The 26,885-nt window shown below is 44.7% G+C and overlaps 2 protein-coding genes across 6 annotated transcripts in view; one reads left to right on the forward strand and one right to left on the reverse strand.

Annotated features, from left to right (window-relative positions):
- The window catches only part of runx2a (RUNX family transcription factor 2a), a 159,810-nt gene extending 153,281 nt beyond the window's left edge, over nucleotides 1–6,529 (forward strand). For all 4 annotated transcript variants that reach the window (XM_078542013.1, XM_078542015.1, XM_078542016.1 and 1 more), the window contains one exon: nucleotides 1,772–6,529. In XM_078542013.1, the coding sequence (XP_078398139.1) occupies nucleotides 1,772–2,250 (479 nt within the window). In that variant the 3' untranslated portion in view covers nucleotides 2,251–6,529. The remainder of the gene's footprint in view (nucleotides 1–1,771) is intronic.
- Nucleotides 1–26,885, reverse strand: part of enpp5 (ectonucleotide pyrophosphatase/phosphodiesterase 5) — a 526,082-nt gene that overhangs the window by 35,159 nt on the left and 464,038 nt on the right. The window lies entirely within an intron of this gene.

A 26,885-nucleotide genomic window follows, 5' to 3' on the forward strand; every position in this document is an offset into this window, starting at 1 on the left:
AGTTGATTTGCAAGGAGTAACATTGGGGGGTATCTTGTGCCTGCCCTGTAGTGAGTTTGGTGGTGGGGGCATTTAATCACATGGGAGGGTGGCGTTGGGGACCCTGCCACCTTCCTGCCTCCACCCCGACTAAATCTGTGGGGAGAAGGCCCATGGACGGCCTTCCAGCCCTGGCACCAATTGAGGCCCTTAATTGGGCAATTAATTCCTACTTAAATGCCTCATCCCACCACCGCAGGTATTAACCCAGTGGCAGGTGGGGGGGCTTGCAATGTAGAGAGCACGACAAACAAACCATGGCATGTTGTTTGTGGGCTCACGGGAGGTTAGGGGAGGGGGGCTCTTGTGCAAAGGCACTCAGTGCCTGATTGAGGGACTCAGCATCAGGAAAGTGGGTTGCTGAAAGCCAACTCCTGTCTTTGCTGCCAACCCCCAGCCCTCTCTCCCATGACTCCCTAGTCCATGACCCTCTTCCCACTATCACTCACTTTGCCGAGGTCCCTCCTTGACCTATAGCCTCGAGTGAGTGTGGTACAGTAGCCACCACCTCCAAAATGGGCTGCTGCGTGCAGAACAGCTCCTGGCCTCTGATTGGCTTGCAGCTTTCGGCAGGCGGAACTTCTACCCTGGGGTCCTTGATCCCAGGGGAATGCCCACCGCTGGCCTGATTGCATAATGTGCCAGGCCTTCCTGAAAGAGGCAGCGTGGGGTCTCGCCAGCTCTCTAGCCGGCAGACAAGGCCCCTGTTGCCTCTACAAAAGTGCTTCCACTCATAATCACAACCTTTTTAAATTCTTATCTACTGATTAAGAGATTTCATTTGCTCAAATAAATCCCATGACAAGTACATTAGGATAATTGTACATTACCCGAGGAGTGGTAAAACACAGCGGAGACCTTGGAAATCAACACTATGGCCAGGATTTTCCCGTCGGCAAGCGGGGGGGGGGGCCCGCTTGCCGACACATAAAATGATGCGCGGTGAGGTTGGGCAGAACTCCTGATGTCACCGCACCCCATTTAAATTTTCAGGTAGGTGGGGACTCAGCAAAATCAGCTGTATGCCCGCCGACCTGTCAATGGCCAATTGAGGCCATTGACAGAGTCATTTAAGTAATTAATGGACCTGCCCGTCCAACCTTAAGGTTGGGCGGGCAGGCCAGGAGCCCTGGTGGGCATTAGAAAAAGCATGAAACCTCATCCATGGGCGGGATGAAGTTTCATGTAGGCTTTAAAAAATTTAACTAAAGCGTTAATTGTCACATGAGGGGACATGTCAGGGAATTTTTTTTCTCTATTTTTAATATTTTTTAATGTACAGCCGATCTCCCTGAGGCAGAACTTTGCCTCGGGGAGATGAGTGCGCTCTTTCGTGCTCATGCATTCCCCCCCCACCCGCACAGGAAGCGCATAGCGCTTCCGTGCCGATGTCATGCTGGGCGGGCCTTAATTGGCCCGCCCACGTAAAATGGCGGCATGCCCCTGATTGGGGGTGCCGATCGGAGGCGTGCCTCTGCGCGCCCGCTCTTCAAATTCCCCCCAACTGGGGGGGGGAATTCTGCCCTATAAGAATGTAAGAAACACCAAGGCAACAGTGTTAAATTTGGTTGTCATTAGAATAGTCACATTTTTTTTTACAGCATAAGTGATATAATAATGTTTAGATGCGAATTACGACATTACTTTACATGTCTAACATGAAATAATGGTTTGTGAATGTTTCTTTGATTGATTTGCAAGATATAATATGTTTTTCACTTTTTTTTTCTAGGTGCTACAGACCTTGGTCCCTTCTCAGATCCACGACAGTTTGGGCTTTCTTCCCTCACAGAGAGCCGTTTCCCCAATCCCCGAATGCACTATCCAGCTGCCTTCACCTACACACCAACTCCAGTAACAACTGGCATGTCTTTGGGTATGTCTGCAGCTACACACTATCATACCTATCTACCACCACCCTATCCTGGCTCATCCCCAAACCAAAGTGGACCTTTCCAGACCAGCAGTGCACCCTATCTCTACTATGGCACCTCTTCTGGATCTTACCAATTCTCCATGGTGGCAGGGGGAGAACGCTCACCCTCCAGAATGCTGCCACCCTGCACCAGTGCATCAACTGGCAGTACACTTCTTAATCCAAACCTGCCAAACCAAAATGATGGTGTGGATGCTGATGGTAGCCATAGCAATTCTCCCACTGTGTTGACTTCCACTGGGAGGATTGATGAGTCTGTCTGGAGACCATACTGACTCTGATTCCTTATGAATACATAACTGCTTGCAAAAGAACTCATCATTTAAATAGTGCCTATTATACAGTTTTTAACTGGAAGAAAATCTTATCATATTAAGACTGTTGAGTGAAATAACTGGTACAGTATTTGAGGACCTTTCTGTACTGAACAAGATATGCACATCACAATGCTTTTTTATAAGTTCTTGAGTGAACTTGTTATCTTGTCCAAATATATGAAGAACTTTTAGCTACTCAGCAAAACTGTTTTGTTTTAGAAAGATGGGCTTTCCCAGAACTGACAGTGTGGAAATTGCAGTAATTTATAAATGCATTATTAGAACAACATTGAAAGTAGCAAGAAAAGTGGCTAAAAACAAGAAGAATAAGAGGACTCTAAGCTTAAGAAGATGAAAAGTCCTACAATAGTTACCCACTTTAATTTTTTTATAAATTGTCTATGAGGAAAAATGGTTCACTGTTAGAATAGTGGTATCAGAAACGTACATTTATGCACTCAGTTGTAACTATGCATAGAGGGGCAAAATTTTACTTTATCCATTTCTTGAGAGATCCCCTTTAAGTGTAAATAGAAAAAAGTTGTTTTCTAAGTGCCGTTTATCCACAAATTCCTGTTAATTGAATGTTTACTGCAGATTTCAAGAGGACTGTCTGTTTTTGCATTCTTTAAATGCTTTTGTGTATGTTTCAAAGAAAATTGCTTTCCAGTTTCAAACGAGGTAAATGTCATCTGGCTTGGAGAAATCTCACTCTACTTCAGTGTCATTAATGTTTCTATTGAATATTGTTTACTCGTTAATTGAATGACTCCTTCATGGTGACATAGTGACCTTAAAATAGTAATGTCTACTGTAGCATTATTACAATATAGTATCTGTAGCTGTCTGTATACTTGAAAAAGGTGGAAGTTATTAATATTGTCATGATATGCTCGATGGGTTACTTTAAGTACATGGGATTTGTGCATGCATAAGAATAGTAACATAATGGAAATAGGGTACTCTTGGTAGCTCATGACAGTGGCTGTGGGAGACCTGCCTTCAAATCGTCTATTCCAAATTACAAGTTTTCTGAAAGCATATATATTTTAAAAATTGTATATTAAATATCTTGATGTAAAGTGTAAATTTCTTTGAGGTATGAATGGAAGTGTATTGTTTGACAATTGGTCTTCTTTTCTCAAAGGTATTAAATCGAAGAAATACCCTTACCTGACTGACAGGCGCAGGGCTTTGACAAATGAAGGGATGGGCACATAGCTGTCCAATAGCACATCACCCAATCGTATCCCTATATAACTGTTTATCAATATTAGGATGAAAACCCTCCCCTGCCACTTGTTCCATTATAACTCAAATGTTCTGGTATTCGTGGTTACTAATCTACATACTAATGATTAGGATCAGATGGAGTTTTATCATCTACAGAATTAGTGAAGTTGAGAGCACAAAATGGCATCTGACTTGTATCATTTGATTATTGCTACACAAACCCTTTTTTTAAAGAGATCAAAATTCAAAGGCCCTGTAATGAAGGAAATTAAAGCCGAATCTTTTTGTTTAATGCTGCCAACTAAACAACATGTTGTTATGGTCACTATTTCCTTTCAGTTCTGTTAAACAACGAAAAGTACTAAGTGAATCTAAGTTTTTTTTCTTTTTTTGTTTATCCTCGTGTCCAACTGTGTGTCTTATAAGGCCTTCTATTCTATAAGGCCCTCAAACCTTATTAGAGTAAGTGTAGATGTACATTTATACGAGGACATTTGTAACTGTACATTTAAAGAGAACCCACTATGTATCAAAGTAACCCAGGTACTTGAGATATTAGTCTTGAAATACCGATAAATCAAATAATGAACTTTGAAAGATTACACTTGCAAATGGGTATTCAGTCTTTATAACTTAAAAAGCACAAAATAGATGAGAGGTACATTAATGCAATATCTACTTATCCTAATGCTTCCTTAAATTTCAAATGCTTTGTTCTATTCTGAAACTTAGACATTACTATTTTATGTATTAAATAAAGTCAAATATTTTTCAATATTTAGATATAGTTCGCTTTTTTTACTGCAAAGTTTTCTTGTGTGAAACATGCTTTTGTGGACCCAAGGTTCAATATGGCCGATTTACATTAAAGCTGGACAACTTTATTGATATTATTTATTCCAAGTGGTAGCTTGAAGCAAACCACCAGTCTACGTTTATATATCTGTACAGGTAATGAGTTCAGGAGTTTTCAGCAGCACTTGAAAAAGCAGGTGTCAGGTTACACGACTCAAGGTTGAACTAATCAAATCTTATTGCCAGTGCAAACTGTTACCTATTTAATAAGAGGTACTCTATTTGTTTAATGTAATTTTTATTGCTAAGGTGGACTTTCAAAGATTTAAATATGATTTTTTATATAAAGTGATTTTTAAAAAGAACATTCTTTGTTAGGATGTGATATTTGTAGGGCTGCAGGCAGCAATTTTGGAACCAAATTTAAGATTTTGTACAGTCAAAAGCATTTCACATCACATCCAGTTAGATCCAGCATCCACCGGGTTAATTCCCTACGGCAAAGGTTTTAATAATCGCTATACATTTTGGACATCAAACAAAGTGTATTCATCGCTTTTCCATTAGGAACAGGTTTTCTACTGCAGATGTGAACATCTTTTGGGGTTTCAGATAAAGTTAGTTTTCTATGGTACTGACTGCTAACTCAAACTATCATTTATGCTGCACTTATGTGATGCCTCAGATGGTTTGCTGATACATTTGTTGTTAATGGAAATGTGCTTTAATAGACTTTACAGTACACCACAAACTTTATTTGATTATATAGTGGCAGTAGATAATCTGAGGTATTATATACATGCAAAAAAAAAGGGATTCAGCTTCAAATCACTCCAATTGCATTGTGCAATCACAACCAACAATGTACACTCATGTCTGAAATGTTACATTTAGATATGAGTCTCATACTGTTAGTCAAATAATAAATTCCTTCGCTGATGAGATGTGATTCTGCAGAAGTTCTTGGGATAGCACTGAATACTGGAGTTGTTGTCTTTCCATTTTCCTTTTTCTGCTAATTATTGAGAATAATTTTATCATTCTATGCAACATCCTGTTTTGGGAAGATTTCATTCACTGAATACTGTGCAGGTGTGAAATATCGTCAGACACAAAACAAACAAAAATTCCAGCAGTGCAAATCAGAACCACAGGTTAAAGCTGTCTCTAGTTTAGTGCTGGTGAAAGGATTAATCTGCTTTCCTCTAGACCTTGAGTACTGGGATTCTTGCTAAGAAAGCAGAAGCACTGATTCTAGCTGTAAATTGAAGTATTTGCTGAACATAGCAGCTCATATTAATAATGTAAAATAATATTGATGAGCACAATTGTGTTAAGCAGAATTCAGAAAACCTTTAAGTTTTTCCAGATGACAGTCACTCTGCTAATGTAACTGGCCAATACTGGTAGCAAAATAAGCTTTGTTTATTAACCATTTACTGCTAAGAACAAAATATTTGTATTTGCTTCCAGTGACTGCCATGTTAAAGTGTGCACATGACTGTTTAGCATTATGAAAGCAATATTCTCAAAATTGTATTGGAAAACAACACTTTATCCTGTTATTTATTAAGTACATTGAAAGGCATAAGTGGCAGTTTCAATTCTAAAGATTGAATAAGACCTAGGCAAGCTTCATCCATCTCTGATTTGGTACACCTAATTATCTTCAACCCTGAATTCTCTTTACAAACATAAAAAGGCTTCTTTTATCATAATTTCAGCAGTTTATGATACAGTTCATATTTTGTATTCTTCTAGTTTGTGATTGTAGGCATGAAATGGAAATCCTAGCTTTCTAATGTAATTACCACATAGATAGTTGAGCTCCATGAAAAAAGCATACATTTTAATCTGTTCATATTTTTGTGTATGTAAAACAGACAACATTCTGCAGTTTTGATTTCAAAGATATACTTACACTTCTGCCTTTTTATTGTGTTTTTTTACTTTTTGTATAAATACAAGCTTTTTATTGCTGTTATTGAATAATTGCTTTGCACTGAATATACTGTACAAATGCATTGTGTTTCCAAGCCATTGCCATCATTGATTATGAATCACTTTGCTACGTCTTAAAAGGGAACAATGCTAAGGTAATGGTTTTTGTGTCACCGAACCGCAAAATTCCTTGTCTGACATATTGTCATGATTGTAACATTGATTTAAGTTTGAATTTCATTCTCAATAAAATGGCATTTTCTATTAATTTTGCATCTATGTTCTTTGATCATTTTAAGATACTGCAGCTGTAAAGTTCACAGCTATGGAATTCAGGTTTGCACTGGTTCTTATAGATGTTTTCTTCTGGTTGTCACTGAATAAATCCCCTTGAAATGCTACTCAGATTATGTGTCAGAGTCACCAAGTGAACCAAAGTACAAGAAACAAGTAATTCAGGAACGACAGTACCCATTCACAATTTCTATAGCCTTTGTTAAAATGGAGGCAGACTCCAGGGCTGTCTAGCACATGAGGGGTGATTCTGCATTTCCAGCAGCTAGGACATGCACGTAGGGAACATTGGGTGGAGATAAGATTACAACAATAGCAGGTTCAATTCTGACCTACACACCTTACATGCTTTCAGCACAGGATTATGGAATCAACCCTCTAATTCCATAATCTTATTCTTTTGCTACAAAATCAGAAAATTCTGGAAATGCTCAGTGAATCAGGCACTGCAGTTTTGGCACAGTGTTGTCCAATAAAAATTCCTAGTAGATAGAGGCAAAGCTATGACAATACCATTATAACCACATGCACTAATTTTACTGGAACACACCTTACACACAACACAAATGAATAGAATCATAGGGGGTCAAGTCCCACCACTGGGGACTCCACTCTGGCATGCAGTGGGACAATGTGGCTGAACTTTGACTGCAACAGCCAATTACCAGGTTGTTGCCAGGGCAACCACCAAATTAAAAAAGATGCCCACCACCTCCCTCGACCCCCCACCCCCAAGAGTTGCTGGCAGCTTGCAGCCTTCATAGTACCACTGTTAGCAATGGCCAGTGTTGAGGCTGCATTTTCAAGGAGAGGTGCCCTCGAAGATAGGTGAGTTTTTTAGGGAAGCCAGGGACAACTCTGGATATCTGGATTGGGTAGGGGTGGTTGTTTTGGCAGTGCCCCCTTGCCTGAGCCAAGGAATACCCATCCAGGAGGACACTCCTGCAAACACTGTCTAGCAGTCACCCCACATGGTGATAGCCCCTCCCAACGCAAGCAAAATATCACTATTAGGCCTTCCCTTACTGAAGTCCCTCATCTCTAAACATCCTCTATACTCTCTCCAGAACCTTGATATTGTTTCTGCAGTGTGTGCCACCGGTGTGTACCAAGATGCACAGCAGCAACTTGCCAAGCCTCCTTCGATAGCACCTTCCAAACCTGTGCCTCTACCATCTAGGAGGACAAGGGCAGCAGATGCATGGGAACACCATCACCTGTAAGTCCCCCTCCAAGCCACACACCATCGTGACTTGGAACTATATTGCCGTTCCCTCACTGTCACTGGGTCAAAATCCTGGAACTCCCTCCCTAACAGCACTGTGGGTGTACCTACACCACATGGACTGGAGCGGTTCAAGAAGGCAGCTCACCGCCACCTTTTCAAGGGCAATTAAGGATGAGCAATAAATGCAGACTTTGTTAGCAACGCTCACTTTCTAAGAATGAATAAAAATTTATGGTGTCCAGAATTTTACACAAGTCTCCAGCTGAAGGCTAATCAAAGATTTGTAAAGGTTAGTTTGGTTTTGTTGTTTTAGTATTCAATGCCCCAATTTGCAAAGCCAAGTACCCCATGTGCTTTCTGAACTGCCTTATCAACTTGCCCTTCCACATTCAGAGATTTGTGAATATGCACTCCCAGATCTCTCTGTTCTTGCATCTGCCTCGAAAGTGAACCATAATACTGCTTCTCCATGTTGTTTCTCCCACAGTGCATCACTTCATGCTTATTAAATTGCACTCATCCAAAAAAGTGGCGAGTATTCCATCACTCCTGACTTGTACCTTGTAGGTGGTGGACAGGCTTTGTGAAGTCAGGAGATTAGTCATTCGCTGAAAAACACCCAGCTTCTATCCTGCTCTGGTATCCTCAATATGTATGTGCCTGCTCCAGTTAAGTTCCTGCTCGATGGTTACTCCCAGGATGTTGATGGTGGGAGATTTGATGATGGTAATACCATTGGCTGTCAAGGGAAGTGATGAGATTTTTCTCTTAAAATAAAAGCAAAATACTGCGGATGCTTTGAGATTTTTCACCTGTTGGAGACAACCACTGCCTGACACTTCTGTAGTGTGAATGTCACTTGTCACTCCTCAGCCCCCAAAACTGAAAGTTGTCCAAGTTTTGCTGTATGCGGACACATGCTACTTCATTTGAGGAATTACAGATGGAACTGAACACTGTTCAGTCATCAGCAAACATCCCCACTTCTGACCTTTTGAAGACAAGGTCCTTGATGAAGCAACTGAAGATCTTTGAGACTCGGACACTGCCCTGAGGAATATCTGTAGCAATGCCCTCAGACTGAGATAATTGGCCTCCAATCCAGAGAGGTGTGAGGTAATTAATTTAGGGAGGGCAAACGAGGCAAGGGAATGCACAATAAATGGTAAGATTCTGAGAAGTGTAAAGGATCAGAGGGACCTTGGCGTGCATGTCCATAGATCCTGGAAGGTAGTAGGACAGGTAGATAAGATAATTAAAAAAAAATGGACACTTTCCTTTATTGGCCGAGGCACAGAGTATAAAGGCAGGAGGGTTATGCTAGAACTGTATAAAACACTATTTAAACCGCAGCTGAAGTACTGCATACAGGTCTGGTCATTGTATTTCTGTGATTGCACTCTAGGGGGTACACAGGGGATTTACGAGGATGTTGGCAGGAATGGGGAACTATAGATAGGAGGAAAGATTGGAGAGGCTGGGGCTGTTTTCTTTCAAACACAGGAGGCTCAGGTGAGATTTAATTGAAATATATAAAATATGAAGGGCCTAGATAGAGTCGAGAGAAAGGGTCTATTTTCCTGGCACAGAGGTCAACAACCAAAGGCATAGATTTAAAGTAATTGGTAGAAGGATTAGAAGGAAGTTGAGGGGAATATTCTTTCACCCAGAGGATGGTGACAGTCTGGAATTCAATACCTAAGAGTATGTTAGATGCTGAAACCCTCAATATATTTAGAAAACTGCAGGGCTATAGACCAAGAGCTGGAAAGTGGGATTAGATTGAATAGTTTTTTCAGATGTCACAGAAATAATTGGGTGAATGGCCTCCTGTGCGGTATGTTTCTATATACTCAAAAAAGAAAAATTATAGGGTAAAGAGCAGGAGTGTGGGACTAGGTGGATAGGTCTTTCAAGGAGCTGGCACAGACACAATGGACTGAATGGTCCCCTGTACTGTATGCCGCTATGATAAGTGCCAGCATGTATCCAACAGGAAATTCAATGGGAGTCGGGGGAGGAACCACAATTTAAATACATTTGGTGAGTGCTCATGCCACTATGGACCTATCTGGTGGAGGGCCACTGGGGAGGGCACAGCATTTTGGAACTGGAAAGCTGCTTTGCACAGGCGTTAGAGCCACAGGTGTGAAGAAATAAAAGTTATGGTGCAAAAAACTTTTAGGTAAATCGTCAGGGGGACAGGACAAGTCATAGGCATGGGCCCCTTAGCAGGTATATTCCTACCAGCAAGTGCACCTGGCATATTGCTCACGCAACAAATTCGGGTCAGAGATAAGAGGTCCAGTCTAGAAGTCTCCTCCTCTGATCATGTTTCCTCTGACACAGAAGACTTTGGAGATTTTTCCCCAAACAGGCATTGGCATGTAGACTGGAAACTGGCCAAAGTGTGCCAAAGTCCCATGGAAATTCAGGGCCCTTATGATCCACTTTTAAACACTGTCTGATTAAAGCTTTGTTCAAATCTGCTTTTTTCTCTCTTTTCTGTTGCAAAAGCTAGATTTCCTGGTTTTCCTAAATTCAATTCCATACAGAGGAAGGTTTAGAAGCAACATTTGGCTATATGTTAATATCAATGCAAAAGGCAGAAAGAAGCAAACCACTGAAGCAAACATTTTAAACAATTTCTAACCTATCAATGCCTTGTTCTAGCTGCAGATGAAACATACATTTCCCTGATTCAATGATGATTTTGTATAGTTGTCGATTGTTTGATATGAAGCACAAAACAAATTCCTCAATAACTGACTTGCATCGATGTAATTCCATGAAAAGTTGCAACACCGTTCTCCAACTCGTAATTCTTACTTTTATTCATTAAAACTAATTAAACCGACCTTCTTGTTTGAGTGCTTCATCGCTATCAGCATTTTATTCACATATTTAATGTTTTTTTATATGGATTTTGAAGAACTCATTACACCCAACAACTTTGTGTGTTTTGCTATTAACATGGATAATGAGCACATTGCCAGTCATCAGAGTAGCAAACATTTCAGCTAGGATTTTCCACTCCAATGGAATTCCTGCATAAACTTGGCATCATAGTGCTCCTGACCCTGGTTGATTTTCCAGGGTCAAGCTAATTTGATTTTTTTTCTCTGCCAGACTCCAGCCAGGATTTCTGTCTCCATTGGAAATCACTGGGGCAATTTTCACCTTTTCTGCTTGGTCAATCAACTGACTACCCTTTAAAGAGCCTGTCCCATTTTCATTTTCGCTAAAATTAGTGGGAATCAGTGGTGGGTTATGTAATGGGCATGCGATGGACTCCGCCAGTTTACTGTTCAAGCAGCGAAGTTAAAAATTAGGCCCCCGCATTTCACGGGGAGGAACATGATAGCATCAAGCCTAAGGTTGCGAACTCTGCGTCGAGGTTGAGTATATTCCTGGAGATGTCATCTCTGCATGAGACATGACTTCCAGCCTCCAACCTCCCCTACCAATCAAACAGCCTTTTGTTTCCCATCTCCAATATCTTAATAAATAATAAATGAAAGTTTTCAAAGGAAACAAAAAAACACATTTTTAATGCCCCTATGATGTTGCGGGTTGCTGAGACCATGTGCCCAAGAGATAAATCTTCAATTCCAGGAGACATCAGAACAACAAAGTTGTTGGCAATCTCATGTATTAGCCAAGAAGAACGTATTCTAAACAGTACATTTCAAAAAGCTCACCATGACCAATGCAATATATTGTTTTGCATTTGAATGCACTTGGCAAGATAAGCATTTTTAAATTCCCCTTTGTCCTGGAGTTTCCAACATCCAGCATCACCTCATGAGAAAAATGTGCAATGACATTGCAAAACTTTTACATGGCCTCTGTCACTTATGGTGGAAAGCCCCAGATAAGGCAAGACCTTTTGGGAGGCAGTATAATGGCTCGGTGCCTGATTTTCTGCTCCTGCCTGCTGAGGTTATGGCACTGAGTGTTTCACATAGCACAATTTGTTCTCTTTATTTTAGCTTTGCTTTGTATGTGGATAGCGCTCCATGATCCCTAGAGGGTGCTGGATGGTTGGTAATTTGTTAAGGCTTTTACAATAAGAAGTTTCAACATACAACAGGTAAGAATGAGTTTCACTGGTTGATCTTATGAAGTAAATGAACAAAAGGGCAATGGAGAAATGTGGATTTCGGTCTTTGGTGGGCCAGACTCTGCAGCCAAGGCTTTGTTGATTGTACAAACACCAATAGCAGAGTGCAAACATTCACGTGTGTAAAGCTACTCACAAAAGGTTGGATTAGCTCTCACATATCTAACTAAATTATAAAGGAAGAGAGTTGTGGCCATTAGGTTGAACCTGGCCTCAACACAGTGCAAAGTGTGAACACTGTAATTTTGTAATCGTGCAGCCAATTTTTGTTGTTTACTTGGGGCACTATTTTTTAACTCTATGTAAGTGGATGGGTTTTGAGTGAGTTCAAATGCATGAAAACCCATTGGACAGAATTTTACAGTCCCCACTGGCGGGTTTACAAGCCTGGGCCTTGTAAAATTTCCCAGACGACATTCCCACCACCTTCCCGCCCATCCCTGACCTGTCCACAATTTTAAGGGACTGGGGAGGTGGTCAGGTAAGGCCCAGGACAGCTCACCCACCCTTGCCCCAACTGAGGTCCTTAATTTAACAATTATTATCCACTTCCCACCTGGCATCAATTTTTTACCTGGCAGGAGGAGAATAGGGATGGACGTCGGGGGGAATCCCAGCAGATTACCCGGCTTGGGCCTCAGGCAGGGAAAGCAGGCACCTCCATCACTGGCCACCTTTCCAGATCAGGTGCCTCCCCGCCACCCCCCACCCCCCAGGCCTCCCCCCACTCCACCTCCAATGCCTGGCCTTGTCATCAAGAGCCCGTCCCCTTTCCCCACCATCCCCAGGTCTCTCCTCCCATCCCCACTATGAGACCCTGCACCATCCTGGTTCTGTTAGCTCCAGCACTTTGACTCCAGTGGTGGCCACCATTCCCAGTGGCACTGCTGGGACTATAGAGCTTCCAGCCTATTAGGTTTGCCAACAACTTCCAGGTGAGATTTCCACCTGAGTGAGGCATGGAAATTGTGCCTCCAGCCAATTTACTGTTCCTTGGAGCATTAAATGGCTGTGAGGCAGCTGTGATCAACCGGGATGCATTCTCCGCCAACTGTTCAGGTTATACAGTTAAAATTGGGCCCACAGGTATCTGACAATTGTAGTAGAACACTACCTGTTTAGTACAATTATTATATTGTAGATGAGCACCAGGCATGATGAATGCCCTGCATTAGTAGCCCACCCATTAGTGGCCTGTGATAATTTAATGTAACATTGCTTCAGTACTGGCCAAAAACTGGGAATTGGTGGGGGGAGTGCGGGACACATGTGAGCTTGTTAGACAGCGGTCAGTCAAACAGGAGTCCTGGAAGCGGCAGGATGCCTTGTTTTTCAGATGGGGCACCACCAAGTTGGAATTTTAGTGTGTGCCCTGTAAGGGGGGTGTGTGGTAGAAGGTGGCAACTCTATAATGGAATTGTTCCATTGCTTGGTCTGGATTGACTAGCTACCTTCCTAGGTGAACAATACTAAACTTGTTTTTGCAACCCTCAGTAGAACTCATTAACTGACCCAGAAACTGAATTCCGGTGTTTCTTGTTTCCTTTGTGGGAGTTAAAGGGCCTGACCTTCAACTCTTTGTTGACTGGGAATAGGCTAGCAGGGCTGCCATTTTGACTATGGGCCACCTGGAATTGGGGCTTGGACAGAGAACCTCATACTGTGGATACATGAAGGCAGCTACTCCCTGTCACCATCTCAGAATTACCTGTGAAGTGTTAATATAATTCACCTGCTGTGTCAGAACATTAACTATTAGGAGATCAAATTAGCACATCAATCCCTTTCCCCACTTTGTCCCAATAGCTCAATTTCTATGCTTCACTGTCAAGATGACAGAAAGTGTGTAAGATCTTGTGAAGTGTATCAGACATTTAACTATAACTTAAAGCAAAAATTCTTCTTATGTCAATTAGACAGCAATCACTACATGTGTCACCCGGCCATTTAGATGTTGTAAAGAACCCATATCATCGCAATGGTATGAATGTTTGAGACTGTACACAATCATCCTCTTTGCTTACTAATTAACACTCTAAATTGCTTTTGCAAAGAGTTTAAATTGCATGTCTGATGGTTTAATGTTGAGTCAAAAGAGCTGCATTTAACATTCTAGAAAACATAAAACTAAAAAAAAAATTACGTAAGCAACATGAGTAAAATCCTGATATGCTTGGAAGATGCATGCACTTTATTTAATCTGTGCCTGGGAGCTGCGTGTTGATAGTATAGAAGAGCTGTAAGTCAGGCTGCAGTAGGTACCTTCAGCCTCATGGAAGCCAGTCTTACACTTTCCTTGGCACATCAAGGCCTGAATTTTTCAGTCGGTGGGTGGGCTTGGCGGTAGCGGGCGGAGGCGGTCGCTGCCTGTGATTGGTTTCGCGCTGCCATTTTACACAGGCAGGCCAATTAAGGCCCGCCCAGTGTAAGACGCGAGCCGTGGCTCATGGATGAGGTTTCCTAAAAAACGTGAAGGCCGCTTGACCTTTTCACCTATCTGCTAACCTCAAGGTTGGACGGGCACCGTAATCAATTACATTAATTAATTCATCAATGGACTTAATAGACCTATCAGTTATCGGCAAGTGCGGAGCCGACTCTGGAATGCGCCCGCCGAATGAAACATCGTGATGACATTGGGAAGCACGCTCGATGTCATTGCGCATCATTTTATGTGCTGGTGTGTCAGGCCCGCCCCCGCACGCCAACTGAAAAATTCAGGCCCAAGGCAAGAATTTTACCTGGCCTGCAAAAGCAGGATGGGGGCGTGGGGGAAGGGTGCATCAAATACAGACGGGGTACACTTGCATGGAAGTCCGATGTTGTGATGCCACTTCAGAATTTTAAGAGGAGTGGGAAAGATGGAGAGCGAACATCTCGCTCCGAAACGACAGGACATCAATTGAGCTTGTTTAGAAGGTCATTAACCTGATTTAAATACAGCTGATTGGAATTTTCCAGCGCAGTTTGTATTTTATGATCAATGCATGGGATTCACAGGCCTTCAGAGGCCTGACTGGTTAAAGGTGGTGGTAGCATGGTGAAGCTTCAGTGCTGCCTTTGCCAGCCATTCTGAAAGGCAAGGCGTGCTGGAAGGGGGGGTAATGGGGAACGGAGGCCATTGCTGGACATCAGCAAAAGGCCTTTGAGGATGCCATCATCTACAGGTGGGGTTCGTGTAAGGGTGCCAGTAACAGCAGGTGAGGTTGTTCTTCAAGGGACACAGAGAGGCAATGGCACTTGTTCCCAGGTGTGCAGTCCAAGAGATTAGTAAAGGAAAGGTCTTGTGGGAGGTTGACTGCAAGGATACAGCACTAGTAAGCCCACCTGGCACAGGACTGATTCACCCAGGCTTCGTGCCCCTCCCCCACCATGTCACAGAGCAGTGGAGCTGCTGATGATCATTGAGGATCTCAACTTCTACACCAGTGGATATTTCCAGGGATCCACGTCCACGTGTGTGTTATCTTCCATACTGTGACCTATCTTTGCATCAAGGAGGTGACCAATGCCATGTTCAAGAAGGCCAGCGACTATATGTGCTACTGACTTGACCAGGATGGCCAGGTGGAAAGATCCATTCGCTTCGGAGCGCAGAGTGTCATTGACTGCACACGTATGGCCATCGAGGCTCCCATGGATGAACCAGCAGCTTTCATCAACAGGAAGGGATTCTATCCCATCAATGGTCTGTGACCACCAGAGATGGTGAATTTATCTCCTTCTGGTGTGTGCCCAGTTCCCAGGAAGCAGCTATGATGCCTACATACTTTCAAAAAATCCCAGGTGCCAGAGCTGTTCCTGCCTCCCCACGCACCTTCAGAGATAGATTCTTGTGGGCAAGGGTTGCCCATTGAAAACATGACTACGCACTCCTGTGAGGAACCTTCGCACTGCAGCAGAGGAGAAGTACAACATCTACCATGGGTGCATCTGAGTGACCATCGAGCAGGTTATGGGGCTGTTGAAGATGATATTCAAGTGCCTAGGCAGATCTGATGGAGCCCAGCAGAATGGCCCAATGAAGGCCTTGTGTATTTTTTTCATGGGATGTGGGAGCTGCTTGTAAAGCCAGCATTTGTTGTCCATCCCAATTACTCTTAAAGTGAACATTTCAGAGGGTGGTTAAGAGTCAACCACATTGCTGTAGGTCTGGAATCACATGTAGGCCAGGCCAGGTCAGAATGGCAGATTTCCTTCCCTAAAGAGCTTTAGTGAACCAGATGGGTTTTTACAACAATCGATGATAGCTGTCATATGGCCACCATGACTGAGATTAGTTTTATATTTCAGATTTATTAATTGAATTTAAATCGAATTAATTGAATTTATTACCAGCTGCCGTGGTGGGATTTGAACCCTTGACCCCAGAGCATTAGCCTGAACCTCTGGATTACTAGTTCAGTGACATTACCACTATGTCATTATGTCACCATCTCCCCCTATCATGGGAGTCTGCTCTCCACTCCACTATCTAACACTGCAGAGAGGGCAGGGCTTGCATAATGAGGACAGCATCGATCTCCACCCTTCATCGGATGAGAAGGATGTGATGGAGACTGCTGAGCAGACGGCACAGGATGAGGAACCCTTTGCCACAGAGGTGAGGGAAATTGAGAGACCTACAAGGAAGGTTCAAATCTCATACACAAGCATTTCCTGTGAGCCTGATGCCCTTTCAATATCAGTGCAATAAAAACTCACCTTTGTACAGACCAACTGTCATCTCATTCATCTTACACTCCATTGCCCAGTGCCCAGATTCACCGTGCACTGTCAAAGCTAAAGAGCTGACCAAACACAGTCTACTCCTCCACTGAGAGTAGCTTTAGGTGCTTTAGTTTATTTTCACAGACTCAAAACGTGGGAGGAGGGTCACAATATTGCCTCCTTTGCATTCATACAGTAAAAAAGAGATACAGAAAAGAAAGATTCACAGTACAGAGGCCACAGAGAAAAGAAATAATGTTTCACGTGCTTTCCAGAATCCAGAATCAAAGTCCAATGAGGTATTCCTTCACGGAGGTCGGTGAGTTGAAAACCTATGCTGGATAATTCACTTTTCTGATGTGTTGACTTCACACGATGAGATAGGCTTGCAGGGATGAATCAGTCTTGTAGGCAATGGTAGAGAATTTCTAGCAGAAGTGATGTAGAAGGGGACAGGTGTCCAATCTGGGCAGAGCTCCTTGTCTGAGGCTGCTAGTCAGATGGTAAGATGGCAGACTGAGACTTTGCAATGCAGCAAGGCAATATACTGGTTCCACAAACCAGAGGACCATGTCACATGATTCCCACCTCTTCACACTGCCTTTGAGGAGCCCTCATCTGGGCGTCTGCGATTCTTTGAAAGTCTCAACCATTAAGAATTGAAAGGAAGGTTGCGGGGCCCCTTGACTTTGCAGACCAGTTGGCCAACCTGGGTTATGAAATGCACATGTATAGCTCTCTTTGAATTTGGTCTGTGCAGCCCACAATGTGTAATTCGTGGCTCCTCAAAGATAATGATGTGCGAGTTTCCCTGATACTGCCAGGTAGCTTCTTTTGTTCAAGAGTCACAGACAGACATAGATTCAGCTATTTTTAGGCCTCTGTGGAGTTTAAGGTTTTTAGAGGTAGCAATGAGCATATCTCTGTATATTTTATAAGAAAAATATACAGCGGGTGAGGTCTTATCCCCCTCACTGTCCTTGTGGCCTTGGGGGAAAAAATGAATTGTATTTCATTTTTTATATATGTGGTCTTATGAAGGAAGAACAAGAAGCAAAGAAGTAATGCAATTATTCTCACATTCACACTGGCACGTCAGACACACAGCAGGGGTAATGGCAGCTCTCTGAGTTTAAATCTGGGTTGGTGCATCAGCAAAGTCATTGTCCTGTCCTGGGATGTGGAATGTTCAGGTGGCTTGGTAAGATTCAAATCTGTCCTTATGGGGAAATCTATTCAGGACTAGAATTTTTTGCATTTCCTCTGTTGGGGATCAGGCATGAGCAAAGCCATTAGGTTCAGAACTCTGCCTATCCGGCTCCTGATTAAGAATCCTCTAAAGGGCCTGGGGGTTTTACAGGGTGGTTAGCACTCAGTGGGTGAGTGATGATGAAGCAGCTCTGGGCTATTCACATCTCACTCTGTGAGTGCCAAGCCCTTTGATCATAGGGCTGAGCTGCTTTTGTCCACTTTGATAACCTGTGGGTTCAGCTGTTCAAACCCAGGGACTGTGGTTAGGCTGATTTTCTGGAGTTTGGGGTATTTTAATGGGACCTTAGCCTCTGTCGGGAATTCCGGTTCAGTGGCTCGGGTGCTAGCATAACTTGGGTGTTCCAGTTTCTGTGGCTGGGTGCTTTAGGTTGGCATGACAATTGGCGGGCAGTCTGTTCCTGAACTTAGGCCAATCTTTCTGGGTCTGGATGACAAGAAGGTTGTCTTCTGGAAGGGAGGTTGTTACGGATAATTTGAAATGCAGGGGGCAACCCTGTCAGGTTGCCTCACAATTCAGCATTAAGGTGGGTGAGTATGGGATCCAGTCTGACTGGGGTCCCTCTGCTGGTCAGTTGTGTAGTAGGCTCCATGTCTGGGGCTTTAGGATTGGGAGGGGACACTCTCCTAACTTGTTCCATTTCTCCTGGAACATCATTGCCCTCAAGTGGAGGTGCAGCTCCAGCTACAACCCCTTGTGGCTTTTCGACTGGGGGAGGCATCTCACTCTCTATCTGCTCAATGGTGTGGGAACTCTTTGTCCCTATTTAATATTAGAAAGAAGGTGGCCAGCCGTACTTCATGGCAATGCCTTGACCTTTGTCCTTTCTGGTTTAGTAGCATGCCTTCCTTCAGGCTGTTTGACTATGAGGGGCATCTCCCTCACTATCTCTTTCCGTGCTCTAGGACTTCTCTGGTCCCTGTTTAATTTGGAGATATTCTGTGAGGCTGCTTTCTCTTTTAGCTTTACTGGCTGGGCTTCGACCTTGCTACAATCGAGCAGCCCTCGCTCAGTATTTATGGGGGCTATTTCACCCTTTTGGGCCTCTGGGCCTTCCCCAGTTTTCTGCTCTCCTGCAGATTTCTGCGGGCTGACGTCCTCTTTTCTTTTGCTGGCTAACACCTTATTGCCAGTCAAATCACTTCCAAGGAGGAAATCGATTCCTGCGACTGGTAGTTCAGGGACCATTCCTAGCTTGACAGGGCCTGAAACAAGCTCACGCTCTAGGTGGAGTCTATGGGTGGTACAAACACAGATCCTCCTCCCATCCCACTGATCAGGGCTTTGGCCTTCAGGAGGACTCAGGGGGTAGGTTTAGGTTGCCCTCCAACTATTAAGCACTGAGCGGCCCCTGCATCCCAGAGCAGTACAATACGCTCACATTCTGGGGCTGGTATGGGGACACTGTTCCTGAAAGAACAAAACTTCCAAAGCTCTCTGGGAGTTTATCTGACTCAGACAAATAGCCCGTGCCCTCCAAGGGATAAGTTTCGGTAGCAAGAGACTGTCAGCTCTGCTGTACCACCCATTGGGGCATCCTTTGGGGGATTACTCATATTGAGCCCTATTAGACCAACAGGCTTCCCTTGCAGTCTCCAGCACTCGGGTCTGGATTGCCTATTTTATTGCAATGGGGACACACTGGTCTCCGGGCGTTCTCCTTTCAGGCTGCAGGAGGGCTTCTCACACCTTCCTTTGTGTTTTCTTTTCTGGGCAGAGGGGCCTTTCCTATCTAGGTCACCCTGCTTATCTTTACAATGCTCATGAGAATGGATTGGAAAGGGTCTGTCTGAGCATCCAGGTCTAAGGGTGAGATGGTAGCTGTCTGCTCTGACTGCTACACCTTGGGCTGCGAGGATTCTGTGCTCCTCCAAGTGCACCTGCAGGTTGGAGGGTAAGCAATTTTTGAATTCCTCCTTCAATACCAACTCACACAATCCCTCATGGGTGTGTGGGGTTCTCAGGGACCTTACCCATCGGTTGAACACGATTTGCTTCAGCCATTTGAACTCAATGTATGTTTGCGTGGGCTTCTTACGAGCATCCGGAATTGCTGGTGATATTCCTCTGGGACTAACTCGTAGGCACTCAGGATGGCAGCCTTGGTCTGTTTATAATTCATGGATACCTCAGGAGGCAGCAATGAGTAGACCTCTTGCATTTTCCCTGACATCTGCCCTTGAATTGAAAATGTCCAGGTATCCAATGGCCATTTTAGCTGTCCTGCTACTTTCTCAAAGGTGGCAAAAAATGACTCCACATCACTCTCTTCAAATTTCTGTTATGAGGATAGATTGGAAAGGTTGGGACTGTTCTCCTTGGAAAGAAGAAGGCTAAGAGGAGATTTGATAGCGATGTTCAAAATCATGAGGGGGCTGGACAGAGTAGATAGGGAGAAGCTGTTCCCACTCATAAAAGGATCAAGAGTAAAGGGTCACAGATTTAAAGTGATTTGCAAAAGAAGCAAATATGACGTGAGAAAAAACTTTTTCACACAACGAGCGGCTCGGGTCTGGAATGTACTGGAAGTGTGGTGGAGGCAGGTTCAATTGAGGCATTCAAGAGGGCATTAGATGATTATTTGAATAGAAAAAATGTGCAGGGGTACGGGGAGAAGGCAGGGCAATGGCACTAGGTCATAATGCTCATTTGGAGATCCAGTGTAGACACAATGGGCCGAATTGCCTCCTTCTGTGCCATTAAAATTATGTGATTCTGTAATTCCCGAGCTTGCCTTTGCCCACTCCACCAACTTGTCTATGTCCTTTCGAAATTCCACACTGTCCTCCTCGCAGTTCACAACACTCCCAAGCTTTGTATCATCTGCAAACTTTGAAATTGTCCCCCGCAACCAAGATCTAGACCATTAATATATATCAGGAAAAGCAAGGGTCCCAATACTGACCCCTGGGGAACTCCATGACAAACCTTCCTCCAGCCCAAAAAATATCCATTGACCATTACTCTCTGCTTTCTATTTTTCAGCCAATTTTGTATCCATGTTGCTACTGTCCCTTTTATTCCATGAGCAATAACTTTTCTCACAAGTCTGTTGTGTGGCACCGTATCATGTGCCTTTTGAAAGTCCATGTACATCACATCAACAGCATTACCCTCATCGACCTTTTCTGTTAACTCTTCAAAAAACTCCAGCAAGTTAGTTAAACATAGTTTCCTCTTTAGAAGTCTATGTTGGTTCTTTCTTATCAACCTATGTTTTTCCATGTGACTACGAATTCTATCCCGAATAATTGTTTCTAGAATCCTGCCCACCACTGAAGCTAAACTGACTGGTCTGTAATTACTGGGCTTATCCCTACAATCTTTTTTGAACAAGGGCATAATGGTTGCAATTCTCCAGTCCTCTAGCACCACCCCTGAGCCTAGAGAAGACTGAAAGATTATGGCCAGGGCCCCCGCAATTTCTACTCTCACTTCCTTCAAGATCCTTGGATGCATTTCATCCAGTCCTGGTGCCTTATCAACTTTAAGTACCGATAGTCTATTCAACACTTCCTCCTTATCAATTTTGAAACTTTCTAGTGACAGAGTTTCCTCATCTGTCACCATGGCCTGGATAGCATCTACCTCCTTGGTAAAGACAGCTGCAAAGTATTCATTTAATAACTCACGTGGCCCCTTCGTCCATGTGTAAATTCCCTTTTAGGTCCCTAATTGGCCCTAATCCTCCTTTTACCACCTTTTTACTATTTATATACCTGTAGAAGACTTTGGGATTCCCTTTTATGTTGGCTGCCAGTCTTTTCTCATAATCCCTCTTTGCTTCTCTAATATGCTTTTTCACCTCCCCTCTGAACCTTCTGTATTCCTCTTGGTTCTCAATTGTATTTTCTACCTGACACCTGTCATAAGCACACTTTTTCTTCTTTATCTTAATTTCAATCTCCTTTTTCAATCAGGGAGCTCTGGATTTGTTTGTTCTACCTTTCCCTTTTGGTGGAATGTACCTTGACTGTGGCCGAACCAGTTCTTTTTTGAAGGTAGCCCATTGTTCAGCTACAATCTTTCATTTCAGTCTATCTGGCCCAGCTCCGTTCTTGCCCCAGCGAAGTTGGCTCTTGTCCAGTTAGTTATTCTTACTCTGGATTGCCTATCGTCTTTTTCTATCATTATCCTAAAATGCACAATACAATAGTCACTATATTATCAGGAAGGGATGTCTGCTGCACTCCTCAGATTGCAAGGCATAGTGGAGGAGTCTGTCCGCCTTCACTCTGAGGTGATAGCACCGGCAATGCCCAACGCACCCCGGGTCAACATTGGTAGGATGACAGCCACCATGGAGACCTTGGTCCAGAATGTCGCCCCTGCACTGTGTGCGGGCTCAACTCCATTGTTGATGCCATAGTTGGCCTCCAACAGTGTGTATGCAAGAGGGGTGCCAGGCAGCTCGATCTCATTCCAGCTTCACTTTCTCCTCAAGGAGTCAGCCTTGGGCCCTTGGGAGGAGGATCAACAGGTGCACACTTCGGGGCCACCTATCCATGTGACTCCAGGAATCTCTGGCCCATCCGAATCCCCTGTTCCAGTGACCTCAGCAGCTCCAGTTCCACAGGCCGAGGAGGATGTCACTACCACACAACAGGACCCCAAAAGCAGGCTGAGGCCCTCCAAGTCTTGGCCCTCCAGAGGACACCCGCCAAGGTCAGCAGGCTGCCTCCACCTCCACTGTGGATATCCGGGGAGCACCAAGATATAACGGCAGGGTTAGGAAAGTTAAGAAGAATTAGTTGCACAGCCTGGGCACGGGTGTTAATCACATGTACATACAGTTCACTATTCTCAATAAACTCCCAAGAATGTCTCCCTGCCTTTGGCTCCTTGTTCTGATGAGCAGTATTCTTGTCATTCAGATGTGAAACCTTTCTGCACAAGATAAAGGCAGGTGTCTCAGTCCAGGGCCTCTTCCCTGTGCTTTGTGCAGCCTTCAGACCAAAGTGATGGTCCAGCCTCACACTCCCTGCACACATTACTGATGCCTGCACCTCGACGGTGCTGGTCATTGCTGCCAGAATGTTGTGGGCAGGCATCACAGAGTTCCGTCATTCTCTCAGTGTGCTCTCAGCACCTTTAAGATGGGGCTGACCCCCATCTCCTCAGCATCTGTGACCAGTGATGCTGTGCTCCTGAAGGGGTCAGGTGGTGAAGGTGGACAAAGGATCAGATGCTTCTAAAGTTTTATGGCTGCATCTCTATGATATGACCCTGATCACAGTGCACAAGTGAGATGCCCTCGGGCCAGACAGGAGTCAGACATTCTCAGAGGCAATGTGAAGATCTATGGAGTGTCCTCACTGCATGTCATCATCATCCTCCTGCAATTGAGCAATTATTAGGGTCTCCACTGCACCTCCATGACAGGAGCCTTATCACAGAGGGTATGTGCGCTGCCAAAAGCCAGACTGGAGTCAAACGTTCACATTTGATGTGAGGATCTATGGGGTCACCTCACTGCATGTCGTCATTATCTAGTAGCTATGAGGGCCTCCTGAGCGTGCCTGCCTTGCTTAGCCAGTGTGAGGGCCTCATCCCCGTCACCATAGCCTTCGAGAACCTTCTGACCCTAATCCCCATTGGCGTCCACCTCATCAGAGGAGACCTCCAGCTCTTATAACTTCCCCTCAGCCAGATTCTCTCCCCATTGCAGCACCAGGTTGTAAAGCACAGCAGACGATGACAACGTGTGACACCCTCTGCAGACGATATTGCAGGGCTCCACCAGACTGGTCCAGGTGCTGGAACCTCATTTTTAGCATCCCGATGGTCTGCCGACCCAGATTGTGAGTTGCAGCATGAGCCTCGTTATACTGTCACTCTACTGCAGTGTGAGGCCGTCGCACGGGTGTCCTCTGCCACAGCCTCTGTGGGTAGCGCATGTCCCCAAGGAGCCAACCGTGTAGCTTCTGTGGATTCTGGAAGACTGCAGGGATCTGTGACTGACCGAGGATGTAGAGTTGTGCAGAGTCCCTGGTAACCATGCACACACCTGCAGGATGCGTTTCTGGTGGTTGCACGCCAGCTGCACATGCAGCGAATAATGTAGTTGACTGCGTGCTGCGCCGGAGATCTGAACGCCAGCTGAGTGCAATCGATCACACCCTCCACCTGTGGGAAACCAGAGATCTCAGCGAATCCAGTCGCTCTTACATCCTGGCTGTCCTGGTCCCAGGCAAAATGCACAAAGCTGTGTGCCCTAGCGAAGATAGCATCCGTGACTGCATGGATGCATTTGTGGGTAGAAGCTTGTGAGACTCCACAGAGATCACCTGCGGAGCTGTGAAAGGAGCCATTGGCATAGAAATTGAGCACTGCGGTCACTTTCATGGCCACTGGCAGTGGGTACCCTCCAGGCCCCCATGGCACCAAATCCTGCAGCAGGTGGCAGATGTGACCAGCCAGTTCTCTAGATATGCGCAATCTTTGGCTTCCCTGGTTCTCGGTCATCTGCAGGGATGAAAGGTGGCGTCTATAGACCCTGGATGTCGCTAGGGGCTGACCACTGACAGCTTGTTGTGGCTCTTTGGCGGCGGTTGCGCAGCCAGGAGCCTCAGTCACTCTCTTCTCCATCGTCTTCACTCTCTGTTGGCTATCAGGCATACAGCTAATTCATTAGGCTCCATGCTCCTGTTGTACTCCTCCTATAGGATGAAAGAGAGAGAGAGACACCTGGGTTAGCATGGGTGCACTAAGACCTTGTCTTGGTTAAATCTGAAGGCCCCTTAACGATTCCTGGAAAGTGTTGGCCACCACTTGGATGGCCAGAGATTAGTGTGCTGCATGGCTGCCTGAAACCCCACTCACCTCCGCCCCACTCCACCTGTCTGACTGGCAGCAGCTTTGTCCACTGGACTGCATGCTGTGCTCTCAGTTCAGGCGCAGGCATTCTCCTAACCCACACTGTAAGGCTGCACTGTTAGCTTGAACCATGGGGGAGATTGGTCCAAATCAGGATGATGACATTGCAATGGGCTGTGAGCATTTCCAGCAGTGACTGCTCCATGGCCAGCTTTAGCAAGGAGATTGCACAACATGTGCAGGCGTACAAGTATTCTGCAGTGCCCTGAAATGCTCATGACTTTGCAGTCTGTGTCGGAGTGGGGGTGTGGATGAAAAGCACTTGGTGGCACTTTGATAACTCTGCATGGCTTGAGTGGGTAATAAGCCAGAAGCCTGACTCCAATCATATCATTGTCTGCATCTGAACTGTCTCAGCTGCAGAGGAATCGCCACTTTACATAAGGTGTCCCTAAAGCGTGGCCACTTCCCTGGCCCCCTACAACCCTCACCCCAAATGTTTCTGCTCTATATTCAACCACAAGGCAGGCCTTGCCCCCACCCCCGCAAGTTGCCTCAATGGCAGGCTGCCCTTGCCCCCCCTGGACAAGTCACCTCAACTGCAAGGCAGCCCTTGCTCCCCCCAGCCCTCGACGCACCTCAAGCTTAGAGTCTAACAGGCGACCATGGCAAGTGCTGCACATTGTTACTGTGTACTCACCTCCGAGTTCCCGTCAAAATGCAGCCCGCCAAGTGCACTTTTATATGATGATGTGAAATATTTTGGCGGGCTGGCCTAATAATGATACACAGATGTATTATAATGAGGTTCCCGACATCCGATGGTGGGAATCGCAGCCCGCCGTTGGAGGGCTGAGCAGACGATCACAAACTGGTTTTACACTGTTGGGAAACCGATCGTGCCATATTGTCCGCTCCCGCCACTGAACACACCCACGCTAGCAGGCATGGAAAATCCTGGCCATTTTCCCTTGCAGTATCCAGCTGTCTGGTCTCTCTCTCTCCCTTTGAGCTGCTCGCTCCATTTCCAATTTTCAGCGCTAAATTCTTCTCTTTCTCTTTACTTGTCTCTTTCTCTCTCCTGAAATTCTAGCTGCAACCTGACCTTTTCCACCTCAAATTTGGGTAGGGCAGGTTGGGGGGCTGGGGTGCGGATTTGGAGTCATGGTTGAGCTCTACATCTAACCGCACTATCGGTAACGTCAGATCCAAATGTTCTACAAAAATTGGATCAGTTCACTTTGCTTCACTTTACTGGGCAATTTGAACTGTACCTTCCTAGCTACATAAGAACATAAGAACTAGGAGCAGGAATAGGCAAAGCAGCCTCTCGAGTCTGCCCTGCCATTCATTACGATCATGGCTGATCTCATTTCAGCCTCAACTCCAATTTCCTGACCTCTCCCCATAACCTTTCAACCCATTACTAATTAAAAATCTGTCTATCTCCTCCTTAAATTTATTCAGCGTCCCGGCACCCACTGCACTCTGAGGTAATGAATTCCACAGGTTCACGACCCTTTGAGAAAAGTAATTCCTCCTCATCTCTGACTTAAATCTACCACCCCTTAGCCTAAAACTATGGCCTCTCATTCTAGAATGCCCCACAAGGGGAAACATCCGCTCCACGTCTACTTTGTCTATCCCCTTTAGTATTTTATATACCTCAATTAGATCTCCTCTCATCCTTCTAAACTCCAGTGAGCATAGGCCTAAACTGCTCAATCTCTCCTCATAAGACAAGCCCCACATCTCTGGAATCAATCTAGTGAACCTTCCCTGAACCACCTCCAATGCAACTACATCCTTCCTCAAGTAAGGGGACCAAAACTGTGCACAGTACTCCAGGTGTGGTCTCACCAATGCCTTGTATAGTTGCAACAACACTTCCCTATTTTTATATTCTATTCCTTTAGCAATAAATGTCAAAATTCCATTTGCCTTCCTTATTACCTGCTGTACCTGCATACTAGCTTTTAGCGATTCATGCACGAGGACACCCAGATCCCTCTGCACTGAAACATTCTCAAGTTTCTCTCCATTTAAATAAGAAGTCGCCTTTTTATTCTTCTGACCAAAATGGATAACCTCACACTTATCCACGTTAAACTCCATCTGCCAAATTTTGGCCCATTCACCTAACCTGTCCATATCCATTTGTAAATTTCTTATTTCTTCATTGC

The sequence above is a fragment of the Cetorhinus maximus genome, chromosome 5, assembly GCF_964194155.1.
Source record: "Cetorhinus maximus chromosome 5, sCetMax3.hap1.1, whole genome shotgun sequence".
Classification (NCBI taxonomy): domain Eukaryota; kingdom Metazoa; phylum Chordata; class Chondrichthyes; order Lamniformes; family Cetorhinidae; genus Cetorhinus; species Cetorhinus maximus.